This window comes from Camelina sativa, chromosome 15 (assembly GCF_030686135.1).
Source record: "Camelina sativa cultivar CO46 ecotype springtype chromosome 15, ASM3068613v1".
Classification (NCBI taxonomy): domain Eukaryota; kingdom Viridiplantae; phylum Streptophyta; class Magnoliopsida; order Brassicales; family Brassicaceae; genus Camelina; species Camelina sativa.
Genome location: NC_141894.1, coordinates 28813127 through 28829780, shown reverse-complemented (window position 1 = coordinate 28829780; position 16654 = coordinate 28813127). Strand labels below are relative to the sequence as shown.

At 38.0% G+C, this 16654-nt stretch overlaps 2 protein-coding genes across 2 annotated transcripts; both read right to left on the bottom strand.

Annotated features, from left to right (window-relative positions):
* Positions 1–106: 106 nt before the first annotated feature.
* LOC104747604 (NEP1-interacting protein 2) lies at positions 107–2089 on the bottom strand. The gene is made up of 5 exons (XM_010469265.3): positions 1490–2089; positions 1079–1257; positions 881–964; positions 610–777; positions 107–501 (listed from the first exon to the last, which is right to left on the bottom strand). The coding sequence occupies exons 1-5, from the start codon at positions 1644–1646 to the stop codon at positions 379–381; spliced, it is 711 nt and encodes a 236-aa protein (XP_010467567.1). The 5' UTR covers positions 1647–2089; the 3' UTR covers positions 107–378.
* An 8744-nt stretch (positions 2090–10833) lies between these two features.
* Positions 10834–11763, bottom strand: LOC104748823 (uncharacterized). Its single transcript, XM_010470408.1, has one exon. The coding sequence runs from the start codon at positions 11761–11763 to the stop codon at positions 10834–10836; it is 930 nt and encodes a 309-aa protein (XP_010468710.1).
* Between the last annotated feature and the right edge of the window lie 4891 nt (positions 11764–16654).

Genomic DNA, 16654 nt, shown 5'->3' with positions numbered 1-16654 from the left:
TGGTCCCGTGAGTAGTATGTCTAGTTTCAAGTGCTCAAGAGAAAGCCGACCAACTAGTTTCTGGCTCAATGGAACACAAGTAACACAACATTAGGCAGAATAAAAATTTAAATAAACAAAAACTCTATATTATGTCTTTCTTTGTACATGGGCTGACTAAAACATGACACTAGAGAACTCGGGAGTCCTACAAAGACTCTGAAAGACAAAGAGAGGTATGGTAATTGTAAACAGCCAAAAAGAACTATAATTTACATGAAAGTTATGGAAGAGGAAAAGGAGCAGAACCGCCTCTTGAGCTACAAGCTGTAGAAATATTTGAACTGCGCGGTTTGACTGCATTACGAGAGACGGACAATGGAGAGAGAGAGAGTGAAATTAAAGGTCACGTCTACACATCGGGCAAGAACCGTGTCTGAGGAGCCAATTGTCTATGCAAGGTAAGTGAAACATGTGATGACAATGAGGCAAGCTTCGAACTGTTTCACCAAGCTGGAAATCCTGCAAAATCACATATCAAGAAAGAGAAGAAACCCCAACAAAAACTTCAGTTAGATATGCGTTTTGACATAATGAGCTAACACAAAGCAAAGTGATGTTAAAACCAACCTGAAGACAAACAGAACAGGAGTCTGTGTTCTCAGAAGCATCTGTGTTATTGTTGCCAGTAATTGTCATCTTTGGGATTTTCTCAACCAGGTCTCCTGTCAATCCTTTTGAGCCTCCTGTATCAAAGAGGCTTATCTGATCATCAAAAGCTGTATCCACAGCTCCCATCTGATCAGAAGAAACAAGACAAAAAAGAATTAATAAAGATGGAGTTGCAAATTAAACGGAAATGGTGAAAAAATTCTGAAAGCTTTGTAATGCAAAAACATACTTGACTTTGCACAGCACTAAGCATTGCAGGACCTATTCGCTCCCGTACAAGTCTCCCGCTTAGAAGACTAACAATGACATCAATCTACACATAATATAACAAAGTTACAAAAGAAACACTAATCAATAACTTTGAAGTTCAATCCAAACTTGATGGCTACTTTGAAAACAGAAGAGTAAAGTGTTGCTTGCTGCGCACCAAATAGAGAAGACATCCGAAAGCTGACTCATCGGATTTCCAGAGATCGAGGGATGATTCAAAGACCTCAATAGAGAAAACAGCACCCGAAATGGCACCAATTGCTGCTCCTCTAATGAAACCACTCTCAGTTTCTTGTCCTATTAAAGCTCCTGTAAGTGCCCCTAGCAATGTCCCCACTGAACATTGAAACAAAAAAAAAGGAAACAACTTTCTTAGCTCCAAGCTGAAGACTTTCTAATAATCATATCTATTCAATGATTTAAACCAATCCAACCAAAGATAAGCAACAAATTTATGTTACCAAACAATCTCAGAATTTTGCAGCAGAGCAACAACAACAAATAATGACTGCACAGAGACAAAATCAGATCCAGAAACAAGTTTCAAGAACAGTTCCGAGAAACGAACCTAAGGCGAAGAAGAAGGTCAAGATGGCGGAGATAATGGTACCCAAAACAGCAGAGACGAGGAAATGACAAGCGTCTTTAATCCGTTCGACGAAATTCCCAAGAGAAGGACTTGACGAAAGAGGACAAAACCCAGATTGGAATCTATAAGAAGACATACTTTTATGCGTAAAGCAGAGTTGGGAGAGAAGCTTTATATATATAGGGAGAGAAAGATGAGATTTTGCTTAGTGCTTAAGAGAGAGAGAGAGAGAGAGAGAGAGGGGGGAGGAGAGATGGGATGTTTCGCTAATTGCATTTAAAGCTCGGGGTGAGTTTTGCTTTCATGGCCAGAATTTGTTGTAGGTGAAGGATTATCTTATAGGGTTTTTTTAAAAGGTGTGTCACAATCAGTGACGACGACGATACACAAAATGAAAGTTTCAAACTTTTCGTTTTCAGAAAGGCACACGAGTCAGAGAAGCAGAAGAGAGATGAGCTCACGGGGCAAAGAACTTTCTAATTATTTTGCAAAAAAGAAAAAAAAACATTTTTGAAAATTATTTAATTATTAACTAAAACATATTTCTTTAGGTAAGCCAATTAGAAGACGTTATTTCTTAGGTAAATATTCCATTTGCAATTTTGCATTATAGTATTGCTTTGATTTGTGACTCTATATTGCTGCGCTATATTACAGTATATTGCTTACTAATAAGTACTGTAATAACCTTTCATCTTTCCCTAGTTAAATTTTTAATAATTTTTTCCTGAGTTTGTGTAAGAGTTTAATGGATGTTAATGATAAAGCTTTTTTCTCTATCTATCGCTCAAAATTAATTGCATGAGTTAATATTAAATTTAAAGTAATTAAAAATCTCCTAAATATTAGTTTTTGTAAGTTCAATCTAAACTTACTAAAAAATCAACTCTACGAATCTAATTTAATAAAAATAATAACTTATGCTTTAATTTTCAAAAACTAAATATTAACTACATAAATCTAATCTTAAAATTTCAAAAAACTAATAAATATGATCGTATAAGCAAGATACACATAAAAAATTTAACAAACAACTGACTAGCTAAATTTAAGTAATAGGAACAACTGCAAAACCGATTATAAAAACTCACCAATAGCTAGTTGCAGGCCTTCCAAGTTATGTGATTGAGCCGAAGACAGTACATTTCTTAAAACCACATGTTAATCTTTTAAAGCAGTTCTATTGCTAAACTGGATTCATACCTAGAATATTACCCATCATAATGATCACTTTTGAATATCAGATTCATATAACTCTATTGATAACCACAAGTAAACTAGAGTATTGTTGCACAAATATTGCATATTAAATTCAATTTTGTAGATTTGATATGTATTTTTTTCAGGTTGAAGGTAAACTTGCAAAATTATGTTATTTATAAAGTTTTTTTTTCTTGTTTTGTATAAAATCCTTTAGTCAGCTCATTTAAACGAGACAATATATATAACCTGACCTAACAATTTTAGATAATTGTATGATAGAAATGGCACACAACAATTCATAAAAAAAAGTGAAAATTAAATTTGAGTTCACTGGTCTCAGTTAAAAAAAAAATAGTTATTAGATATACCTGTTTAACCAACCCAATATTTTAATATAACTTGACAGAAAAAAAAACACCACTTTCTATATTAATAGAAATTATAGCAAGCATAGCCTGAAATTAGTAGAAATTTCGTTTTAAAAAAATCCCAATATTAGAAAAACTAGTTTTAGCTAGTATTCTGAATTTTGATGCAACTCTACTTTCTTTCATTATAATTATACTTATAGTGAAAATGACAAATTGTGTTTACAAATTACATCAATCAAACAAAAAGAAATGAATAGTTGTGAATTGTGAGCTTTGTGTCCAAATTCAGTTAACAACTAAAAACGTGAACACTTTGGCACTAGTAAGCAGAATCCTGAATAAGTACTTCATACTCCATAAAAGAGTCTTTAGTTCGACATGTAGAGTGGGAGAGGCATCTCCGAGATCGTTTCAATCCCAAATGCAACAATATATCGAATATATTGCTAATATTTTTAAAGAAAGAATCTGACGATTTTACGGATGTCCTTAGCAGCCGCTGCGGTGGCTTACACGATGAGCCCGCACTGTGAGTAAGCATTGGAACACATCTTCTATACACATGATCTTTAATACATATCTAGTAATGAATTCGATGTCAGAAGTATGATGTGTCTGTCTCCAAAGTAAAGTATTCAAACACTTATTTCTCTTTAAACAAAAAACAAATATCTTAAGTATTAGTGGCTTCCTTATAATAAATACTCGATCCGGGTTTATATACATAAATGTACATATACGACATTTGACAAAAAAAAAATCAGCTCGAAGATATTTTTTGATCGAGTATATTTATTTTATGTAATCTTCAAGGCATTTGGGTCCATGCCACTAGGCCAGTCAGTCCCCATACACACATCAGAGTTACATAAATAGGCAATAGCGAAGGAAACTGATTAAAAACTCCTTAGACGTATTTATGATAAGAATGGTTTTCTGTATAATGGCGTCATGTTGTAATGTACGTGTGTATACGAAAGAGGATACATGTGTTCGTTCCTTTTTTACTTCTGAATAAAAATGAGCTTACCCTCTTATTATATTAGGAAATACATAAACGAAATAACTTCGACGTAACCGTTTTAATTTAACTAACATAAGGTTACGTAACCATTTTACCAACATAAATTTTTTTTCCTGACAGCATCCGGTCGCTCATACAAAAGTTCATCTTAATTAAAACTTTCGAAATCTACAAGTACCATGTTGACACTTATGTCGTAGACGAATTAAACAAAAGTCTTTAACCAAAAAAAAAAAGAAAAAGAATTTAACAAAAGTCAATCCGAATATAATTAGGCGGCAACCAAACATATGTTTGAGGTCGGAGATCATTGTTGACAACCAAGAAAAAAAAATTCAGAATGTCTCTTAAAAAATAGCATTCCCGTAAACGCCAAAATCCTACAACTCTACAAACCATTTTCTTTTGCTTCACACAGTCCATATATTCATCAGACTAAATTTTCTTTTAAATATGAGGTTTTCTAACAATATTAGATAATATGTGTTATTTTATATATATATATATATTAAATTACACAATTTCATTTGGATTAAGGTTTTATAGTTTCTATGCTTTTGAGTTTTTGTTTTTATCTCTAATATGGCGTGTTTAAATTTTAAGTAGTTTATGATTTGATATAGAAACTCAAAGTATATCTTTTTTTTTTGTTAACTCAGATAATAAATCCCTAGACTTATAGAGGGGTTCGAGATTAATCTCTCTGGAGGAAGAGCATCCCACGGATAGGGTCCTCCCAGTTATGCAAATGGGCCGTAAGCAATGGACCATACCCATATGGCCAAAGAGATAAAGCTGAACAATTCTTACGCTTGGGAAAAATCGATCCCTGGCCTAGACCAACAGGGCGACTCTTCCACCAAAGCTAGAACCACTAGCCCACCACCTCGTGGTTCAAGTATATCCTTATTTTTAAAATCTCCTTTACTTTTAGAACACAATCTTAAGAAAATTACTTTTATTCGAAGAATGGACTACAATTCTAATATTTTTCTACATTATCATCGACAATTCTAATATTATCCACATTTCCATTAATTATAATTACTTTTAACAACATCAACCTCCAAGCTAAAGTATTACATGAATAAAGAAAGAAGAAGATTACGCGCAAAATAAAAATGACATGGGGATTCTGAGATTTTGAGTTACATATCGATGCATAAGAACAGTAAGTCGTAACAGTAAGATTATCGTCAAATTCTTAGTGTTGAGCTTATCTAAGATAAGAAGATTATTACTGAGGCTCATACAGTCATACTTCCGTCCAACTATGACGACTGTTATGAATCTTGATTGCTCGAATGATCTTAGAGGCGATTCTAATAAAACTAATCCGCCGGTTAGTGAAGCTAGCTCCTCCGACAATCTTAGCCAATATTATCTTATAATTCTCATAAAACTCATAAGACAAAGAAAAAAGAAAAAGAAAAAAAACTCATTCTCAATACACCAACTATTTTACCTATTATATATTTTTTTAGATGCCCAATAAAGTAAAATAATTTACTCTTGTATAAGTGATAAAAGAAAATTTAATCTTGTATTAAAGTACGCAACTTCCACATTTTACCTGTTTAACATGCATGCACAATATGATGAAGAGTAACATCTGTAAAATTTTAAATAAAATATAAGTTGTTCAAATTCAAAAGAAATTAAGAAAAGGAAGAAGTAAAAAAAATTGACAATTAAAAAAAAACGAAATTCAAAAATCATGGTTTTTTTTTTTTGTAGAGGGAGAAACCTTAGTTGATAAGTGTGAACTTAAATTCTCTTGCAAACATCTATATATATATTTTGGTTTTGTACCCTTGAAATTTAAATTATTTAAAACTTTATTTACAAAATTGATTCTTACATATTTGCACAAAATAACTGTTTGGACAAAAGTAATCGATTCGTTTAAGTCTACACAAAAAACAGATGTTGAATAGTTATTTTTATTGATCAAAGTCTCGAGCTCAAATACAAGAATTCAAGGCACAACGAATCAATCTATAAACCCTAGCCACGTTCTAGAGTTGAGTCGCGTGTCTTGTGTTTTAGGTCTCTTGCTTTGTTCTCGATGATGTCTCTCGTGGAGGCCGTTCTCCTTTTATACAGAGATTCCGTTACCCTAATCCTTTAGGATATGTCTTGGGCTTGCCGACTCTATCTATGATAGGGTCGGTCTCGAGACTCTTGATCCACTGGTAAAGTCGGTCATTAGACTCTTGGTCTATTAACAGATCCAGTCATGTGACTTTCAGCCCATTGACGAAGTCAATCGCGAGATTCTCGGTCCATTGACAAAGTCAGTCGCGAGATTCTCGCCTATTGTTAAAGTCAGTCACGAGCTCTTAGCCCATAAACAAAGTTAGTCATGAGCTCTTAGCCCATAAACAAATTTAGTCACCAGCTCTTGGCCCAGTGAAAATGTTGGTCATGTGACTCTCAATCCATTGACAGAGTCAGTCACGTGACATTCAACCCAATGACAGACTCGGTCATGCGACTTTCCTCTTAGTAGATTGGCAGACTTGTATTGACTTTGTCGTGTAGAATATGAGTTGACTCTATCCAATATCTTTGTGAATATTCTCTCTGCTTCTCTTTATTTATTGGGTTTGTCGAACTAACCATGAAATTTATTTATTTAATAAAGAAGATAAAATTATATCCAACAGTTTGCCCCCACTCTCTATTTTCTTAGTAAGAATTTAGAGAGTAGTTAGAAACAATGGTATTTTTCCAGCCAACGAAATCTCGAAGTCATGTATCTTTTGGAATGATTTGCAATGGCTTGTGATGTCTCCATAGTAGCTTTATCGAATAGTGACTGTGTAGAGACAATGTGGAGTCTTTAACATTCTCTGGCGGGAATTGTTTTTGTACTTGACTTTATGTATCATGACCATTTATAGGTTATGACATTCTTTTCAGTGATAAGACTTGTATGTGACATTGATTTTGAACGTGATAACAATCTATTACCTTACGATAACCTCCACATGTGAGGATGTACATGACGACAATTTCCTACCTTGTGCCTGAGACACAATTTAGGTCTCACATTCATGACATGATTTGTCTCTTGACATGACTTATACCTCAGGCGCAAGACATTGTTTAAGTCTTGTGAACATGACATTATATGGGCCTCGTCTTCGTGGCACTGTTTATATCCCTTGCCTTGGCACATCCACTGCTTTGTGTCGTGTCACATGATTGTTTTGCCCTCATGATGTTGTTCATGTCACGTGCTTCCGACACCAATCATGTCACATGTTAATGAGACTGCTTAGGTTACATGCTCATGGCATGAGTTTCGTGCTCACAACATCATGTCATCATGATTGTTTACGTACTGCGCTCATGACGCGATTCCTATCGTGTGCTCAGGGAATTAGTCATGTCATGTATTCCTAACAGCATTTATGTCGTGAGTTCTTGACATCGTTCATGTCGTGTGGTCAGGATATTAGTTACGTCATGCGCTCCTAACACCATTTATGTCATGCGTTCTCGACATCGTTCACGTCTTGCACTCGTGACAGTCAGGTGTTCCATAACTGTCACGTGCTCGCTTCTTTAGTAACAATGTTCATGACATTGTCAATATTTTGTGCTCGTGACACGATTCGCGTTGTATGCTCACGACATTGCCTATATCACGCATCGTTACGTGCTCAAGAGATCGTTCATGTCGCACGCCTCTGCTGCTATTTGTATCACGTGTGACTGCTGCTATTCATGTCGCGTGTTCATAACATCGTTCATGTCATGCGCTCATCGCGTGAGTCTTGTGCTCTCGACAATCACATGGTTGCTTATGACACAAATTATTGTCTTGTGCGCGTGACAGTCTAGTGTTCCATAACTAGTCATGTGCTTTCTTTCTTTCTTTCTTTAACTTTAATGTTTATGACATATTATTTATATCTTGTGGTCGTGACAGTCAGGTGTTTCGTAACTGTCACATGCTCCTCTTTAATAAACAATGTTCGTGACATTGTTTATGTTATGTGCTCGTGATAATAAGGTGTTTCTTAACTGTCACGACCTTAACTGTCATGTGTTTCTTCTTACATAAACAATGTTCATGAAATTTTTATGTTCGTTTCTTGTGACAGTCAGGTGTTCCATAACTGTCACGTGCTTTTATGTTCTTCAATAACGATGTTTTTGACGTCGTTTATGTTTTGTGTTCGTGACACATTTAAATCTCGTGCTCGTGACATATTATTTATACCCTGTGCTCGTGACAATCAAGTGGTTCATGACAGTCATGTGCTCGCTTTTTGCAGTAACAATGCTCATGGCATTATTTATGTGTTCATGACACAAATTCATGTCTTGTGCCCATTATAGTCACAAGATTATTTTCGAAATCAGAATGCTCAATACATTTTTTGTGTCTTGTGTTCATGACACATTTGTGTTGTCTTGTGGTCGTGACAGCCAGGTGTTTCATAACTATCACATACATAGTTCTTTAATAATAATGTTAATGACATCGTTTGTATCTTGTGCTCGAGACAGTCAGGTGTTCCACAACTGTCACGTGCTCACTTCTTTAATAACAATGTTCATGACATTGTTTATGCCTTGTGCTCATAGCACCGTTCACATGCTCATGGCATTACATACGTCATGTGATTGTGACACTATTTATATGCTCGCGACATTATCTTCATGTTCATGACACAGATCCACGTCTCGTGTCTACGACACGCACATGCTACTTTTTCAATGCTCATGACATTTTCAAGTGATAGTATCACACGCATTATCTTAGAGGGCTAACGCTCGTGACATTGCCACTCACTGCAAGACTTGCTTTGTAAATCAAAAAGCCCAATTTTTATTGAAAACATTGTCCATAACTTGGGACTAATGTTCATGAAACTCCATAATCGAAGAAAAACACAAATTAATAATAATTAAACACCATAAATCTTATCAAAACTCAAACCTCGTCATTAGTCAAAGTGTTCCAACTATTGGTAAGATTCTTCCCTTCTTTGTTTTGCAACTTATAAGCTCCTGACCCACGCACTTCAATGATTTTGTAAGGACCTTCTCAAGTGGGAAAGAGTTTCCCAGCTCCTTGTTCCCTTGTATTTTGAAAGGTACATCGCAAGACCCAGTCTCCTACTTGGAATGTCCGCGTCCTGACATTTTTGTTGTAGCTTCTAGCCACTTCCTGTTGATAACACCAATTTTTGACTTTTGCTGCTTCTCGTTTCACGTCTAGAGGATCGAGATCGAGACTCAACAACTCTTCGTTTTTCTGCAAGTTAGGGTGCTAGGTTTGTGCTGTAGTCGCGCCTACTTCACATGGCATTACTGTTTCCATCCCATACACTAGATAAAATAGTGTTTTGTAAGTCGGTGACTTAGTGATGGTGAGGTAAGCCCACAACATGCCTGGAAGCTCTTCTACCCACTTTCCTTTAGACTTTTCCAGACGTTTCTTCAATAGTTTCACAATTGTTTTGTTTGAAGATTTAAAGCAGCTGGCGTTTGATCGAAGGAAGTCGATAAGCCTCTTTTGTATGTCGGCTGCTAGTTTTGAACTCACGTTCACCCACTTGTCAGGATCGTCTTCGAGTAATGGCATCTCATTCAACTGTTCCACCTCTGGTTCTTCCCTGTGAGGTACCAGCGGTAGCCTCTGTAATTGCTATAACTGTTGACCTTACCTTTTAAGGTAGTTTGATAGCATGAACGTGAACTTTCTTGTTCCCCTACTATCTCTTTCACTCCCCATGGGGTGGGAAATTTGATAGTCTGATGTAGAGTCGATGGAATAGCTCCCATGTCATGAATCCAAGGGTGCCCCATAATAGCGTTATAAGCCGAAGCACAATCTACTACCAAAAAATTAGTGTGTTTGTTAACTCCCTCTGCATACACTGGAAGCGTCAGTTCGCCAATACTCTAGTTGACCTCACCACTAAACCCTACTAATGGAATAGATTTTCGTGTAAGTTCTCCTTCGTCGAGACCCAACTCCTTATATGTTTGCATATAAAGGATGTTAGTTGAGCTTCCATTGTTGATTAATATCCTTTTCATGAAACAGTTAGCCACCCTCAGCTGTATGACTAAAGCATCGTGATGCAGGGTTGGTACACTGCTTTCATCAGTCATAAAAGTTATGGTGTATGACAGTGTATCGCCTTTCGTAGCGTGTCCTCTATTTTGAGAATTCTTGACAGCTCCAGTGTTTATTTTCGCAGCTGATTGAGTTATCCCACTTATCTCTGATCCTCTAGAGATAACATTGATGACTCGATCATGTTTTGGAGGCGAAACTGGAGCGTTTTCAATTGCTGTTTGCTTGTTGCTCTCGCCATCCATGCGATTGCGGGTTCTATCAGACAAATATTCCCCCAAGTGACCTTTTTCAGCAGCTCGTTCACTTCCATTCTCAATGAGATGCAATCTTCTGTTTAGTGGCCGTGATCGTTGTGGAACTCACACCACTTCGAGGTGTCACGCCTACTGTCAAGTGCTTTCATCTTTGGAGGCCATCTAACGGTTCCACCTATCTCCTTTCATACACCGACTAAATGTGTATGAGAGATTGAGAGGTTGCTAATATCTGGCCATGTTGTTGATTTAGGCCTTTCGTCTTCAGCTCCGCTCAATCGTTGATGTGTGTTCCTTCTTCCAATCTTGGTGTTTTCGTCACGATGTCTTTGGTAAGGCTTATCATCCCTACTCGATCTTTCGTTTCACACCATACGGGAATCAGATCGTGGTGAACGTCGCTGGCGATAAACCGAATCTTCCTCCCACTTTATTTGTGCCCACGCACGTGAGAGCACATCTTCCATTGTTCTGCACTGGTACTTCGTAAGTTCCTTGTACAAATCACCGTCAGGGAGTAAGCCTCTTTTGAATGCAGAGATGGCGGTTGACATGTTGCAACTGGGTATCGATACTTTTTCCTTGTTGAAGCGTCCCACATAGGCACGCAATGATTCATCTTTCTTCTGTCGTACCTCGTAAAGGTCGTCTGATGTCTTCTCCAGGTTCCTGCTGCTTGCGAATTGCTCAACGAAGAGATCTGTCAACGATGCAAACGAGTTGATTGAGCCGTTTGGCAAGTTGATAAACCACTGAAGTGCTGCACCCGTGAGGGTTGAGCCAAAACCCTTGCACATAGTAGCTTCCCTACACTCTTTTTGGATGGCCGTCTTGAACATTCGTTTTTTGTATTGTGCTATGTGGTTATCCGGGTCGGTTGTTCCATCATACATCTTCATAGTTGGTAACGAGAAGTTTCTTGGCATCTCGGTGAGTGCAATTTCATCAGAAAAGGGTGTATCAGCATACGAGTGCAAGTTGCTCTTTCGGATCGGTGGAGCCATTCCTGGCAGTCGTTCAATCATAGCTTCTACTGCACCCAAGCGTTTTGTAAGCATAGCTTCCAAGTAGGTGGGTTCAGCTGACTTGGCGTATGGTTCATGTTCAACTCCTGTTACGTGTGGTGTGTTAACAGTTCGTTGGTGATCCATGTTTTCTTCTTGGATAAGATTTTCATGGGTTTGCCTTATGCTAGGGTTTTCTCCGTTATTCTCCTGCCGTGGAGTCTCCAGTCGTCCATCTTCAGTCGTGGACGTCGTTCGAGTAGTTCTAGGAGTCGTGTTGAGATCTTGCATCCGATTGACTTGCACGCCACGAAATCTTGAGCTTGCTTCAGTAAAAATTCTTCCTGCTGTCACCAGCGAGGTGTATAAATTGGGATTATGATCACCATGTCCGTACAACCACCGTCCGTACAACCTCCACCGGGCCGTCCGTACAACCTCCACCGGGCCATCTGTACAACCTTGTGTAGAAGCCCACTCGAAGCCTTACAAGACTTATGTGAGGTTCAAGCATTGTCTCTAGATCCTTCTCATATAACCGTTGGCGTCTTGAAGCAAGTGGGAGGAGAGAAGTCAACCATTAGTCACATGTTGTGTTAAGAGTCCTAGAGGTCACTTTCATCATGTAAATCGTGTAGCATCTTGTATAAAATATTCTCTAGCTTTATGTCTATATTAGGATTGTAACCATGAACTAAATCAAGTAAGAAGTTATTTTCTTCTTCTACACTTTCTCTCTTACACTCTCACTTGCATACTCTTTCTCGATCAAACTAAACTCTCTTGTTCTACACTCAAACCGTTTATTCTCTCTTTGTTTCTAAACTTACATGGTATCAGAGTCTTGTTGCTCCTCATTCTAAAACCTACGTTCATCACTCACTTTCGCTCCTTCTTCTCTTTCTACTTCTTCTTCATTCGCAAAAGTCTTTTCTCTTTAACCGTTGGGTAATACTATTGACCAGCAGACAAATCTCCATGGAAGGGACCAAGACCTTGATTGTTCCAGTTACTCTCAAATGAGAGAACTACTTGTTGTGGGCAAGAACCACAAAGACGGCACTATGCGGCCGAGGGCTTTGGACCCATATTACCACAAGTGAGGCTCCCAAGGAAGAGCCTACCAAAGACGGCAAAGAAGCGGTCACAAGCGGTGAAGACAAGTGGTTTCAAGAAGACCAAAGTGTGCTTGCTATCATCCAAAACTCTCTTGATGCTCCAATACTCGAGGCATACTCATATTGCGAGACGGATAAGGATCTATGGGACACATTGCAAAATGTGTTTGGCAATACCACCAATTTAAACCGAGTATTTGAGATCAAAGGGCTATCAACAACCTAAGCCAAGAAGACATGGAGTTCACCAAACACTTTGGAAAGTTTAGGTCTCTTTGGGCTGAGCTTGAGATGCTTAGGCCAGCCACACTCGATCCAACCATACTGAACGAAAGGCGAGAGCAAGACAAGGTGTTTGGCCTTCATCTCACACTGAATTCGTCCTACAATGACCTCATCAAACATATTTTGAGGTCGGACAAGCTTCCTAGCCTAGAGGATGTATGCAGCCAGATTCAAAAGGAGCATGGCTCCATGGGGCTGTTTGGAAGCAAGGGGGAGCTTGTAACCGCTAACAAGGCTGAAGTAGCGACCACTAACAAGGGCTACTATCGAGGTGAAGACAAGAATCCTCCAGTGTGTAATCATTGCAAGAAGCCGGGTCATTTCAAGAATCAGTGCTGGATTCTCCATCCACATCTTCGAGCTAACCGGTCGATGAACAATCGTGGAGCCCCAAGAGCACATCAAGCGACCATGGAGCAGCCGAGTGCCGAGCCAAACTAGCGAGTCTCGGATGTGAACAGAACCGCCCTGGCCGCCAACTCTAACATAGTGAGGAAGTCTGACCTCGATGCTCTCATTAAGGCCCTCAAAGAGAACTCCGGTAACTCCTATCTTGCTTTAAATCAAACTAAACCGCTTATAGTTGATTCCAGAGCTTCGCATCATATGATTAGTGACTCTAGGCTAATTAGTGAAATTAAACCGGCCAATGGAAATGTGATTATAGCTAATGGTGAGAGAGTTCCAGTTAAAGGAATTGGTAGCCCTGGGCATAAAATCCGAACCCGATTACCCAACCCGGAACCCAACCCGAAAAACTGGGTTCGGGGTGGGTTCGGGTATAGCTATAAAACCCTATTGGGTTCTATTTTCCAGAACCCGTGGGTTTGGGTTAGGGTTGGGTAATACCCGATACCCATTCGGGTACCCACGGACCGAGCAACATAACACTCTCTCGACATATGAAGCATTTAAAGTATTAGGGTTACCTTTTGTTTTGTAATTCTTTGTCGATTGAGTTTCCTAAAATCTCTCGAGTTTTGATTCGATATAAATTTTTCATCTATTCTAAATTCCAGAGACAAACCTGGAAACCCTACCTGCTTCTAACTCCGCGGAGACCTTATCATCGCCGTCGAAGGAGATAAACTCACCACCGTCAGCCTTGTCGCGAAATCACTCAGAGGTATGACTTCTGATTTTTTAGGGTTCTTCTTCTTTCTCTCAGTTCTGTTATTCTTTTGATTCAAACGACAAACAAAATTAGATTTTTGAATTGATTTGTGTTAAAATCGATTGCTAAATTTGATTGCTAATTGGTAATTGCTTTTTGTTAAACGATTTCTCGACATTACTAATTAGATTATTTAGTTGATTTTTATCTCTAGATTGTTACTAGATTTGATTGTCATCTTCTTGTTTTGTTTTAGATTTGTTACTAATTTTGTCATCTCTTGTGTTGTTGTTAGTTCATAGTTGTTACTGGTTTTGTAATTTTCTTAATCAATTGATTTACGATTCTAAAGAGTAAAGATTAATTGGTTTGTTTGTGTTTTTAAAATGCAGATGGCGTCTTCTTCTGAGCCAAATCCTCCCGATGATAATGTTGAAGTTGAACTAAGTGGATCCGATTCTGAATCCGATGATGATGTTCAAACTCTGGTTCTGAAAATAAGAGGAAGAGGAAAGAGAGAGTTAGTGACGATGGAGGAGGTAATAGTTCTGGTAAGAAGATGAACACAAGATCATGGGTTTGGGATCACTTCACCAAGAAGGGACCAAAGCAGGACAAATGCGAATGCCATTACTGTGGGAGAAACTTGGCTTGTGAGACTAAAAATGGGACTTCTACAATGAAGAAGCATCTCAAATTGTTCTGCAAACAATACAAGGTATGGAAAGATGCTAACGGTAATGATCCAACTCAAACTGTTTTTACTTCTGATGGTGCTGGTGGTAGTCTTAGGGCAGTTAAAGTTTCAGAAGCAATATTTAGAGAGGCTACCAATGAGTTGATAGTACTTGCAGAGCTACCCTTATCATTTGTAGAGTGCTTGGGTTGGAGACATTTCTGCTCCAAGGCTCAAATGTATAAACCTCATTCTAGGAGGACAGCATCGAGAGATATTATGGAGATTTATGTCAATAAGAAAGCAGCTATGAAGAAGATTCTTGGGCAGAACCAACAGAGGTTGTCATTGACTACGGACATATGGGTTTCAACAACTACTGGAGCGAGTTATATGGTAATAACTGCTCATTTTGTGGATGCTATGTGGAAGTTAAGGAAGATGGTCATAGGATTCAAGAGTGTTGATGATCATAAGGGTGAAACAATCTATAATGTTCTCCTTCAGTGTCTAGTCGAGTGGGATATATAGAAAGTGTTCTGCATCACAGTAGATAATGCTACAGCAAATAGTTCTGCTATGACTAAATTTAAGAAAGCTATGAAGAACATTGGAGATGATGCATTGATATTGAAAGGTAAGTATATGAATTTGAGGTGTGCTACGCACATATTGAATTTGGTTGTGAGAGAAGGTTTACAAGAGGTCGACAATAGTGTGGCTAGAATTCGAAATGGTATTCAGTATGTGAGAGCTACAACAAACAGACTCAAAACATTTGATTTGCGACTTGAGGCAGTGAAGATTAAAAGGGGAAGTGTACCTTTGGATGTGAAAACAAGATGGAACTCGACTTACCTCATGTTAGATCAAGCTTTGAAGTTTAGGTTGGCATTTGAGAGGATGGAGGCTGAAGATAAAGTGTATAACGATTATTTTCTAGAAAAGGTGGATGGAACGAAAAGGATTGGACCACCAATGCCATCTGATTTTGATGAAGTTGAGAGGTTGGTTTCTACTCTTGTCCTATTTTATAAGTCCACATTGGTTCTTTCTGCTTCAAATACGGTTGCCTCTCATAAACTCTACAATGAGATAGTTTCTGTTACTAAGAACCTGAGTGAGTTAACTACAAGTACAAATCCTGAAGACCCTTTGAAAAAGAAAGCTTTGTCTATGTTAACAAAGTTGGCAAAGTATTGGGATCCATTTGGAGATCAAGTTGAAATGAATAGGCTGGTGATAGTAGCAAGTGTTTTTGATCCTAGAAAGAAAACAAAATTTGCTGAGCAGTGTTTCGATGCTTTGTATGGGAAAGGCAGTATGGAGTCTGTGCATCTTTTAGATGATTTGAATAGTATCTTGAAGGACTTGTATGATAAGTACAGTAGAAACAGTTTACTAAACAAGACTGGTTCATCTTCTCAGTCACATGGATCATCTTCCCATTCGCAGACCCGAGAGCAAGTTACACCGGATTTTTGTCAGAAAGCAGATATTGTTGACATGGAAAACGTATTTGATGAGATGCTGATGGAAAAGGTAATTTACAGCTCCTCTAATGAGTTGGAAATTTACTTGAAAGATAATGTGGAGAAACCAAGTATTCTTAAAGGTACAAAATATGATTTGTTATCTTGGTGGAAGGTTAACAGTGGGAAGTATCCGATTTTGTCTCTAATTGCTAAGGACATACTTGCAATGCAAGTGTCTTCAGTAGCCTCTGAATCTGCGTTTAGCACTAGTGGTAGAATTTTAGAACCGTATAGGAGCTGTTTAACACACAAAATGATAGAAGTGTTGATCTGCACCGAGCAATGGCTAAAAGCTGAAATTTATATCAATGAAAAAGGAGTCTCCACAGTAGAACATTTGCTTTCGGAAGTTGAGCATGATGATGAACTTTTGAGAGGTAAGTTTTATTTTTATTGTTTAACTCTTTCTACAATTTTGAATATGATTTTGATTGTTCTTACGGTTTACATTTTT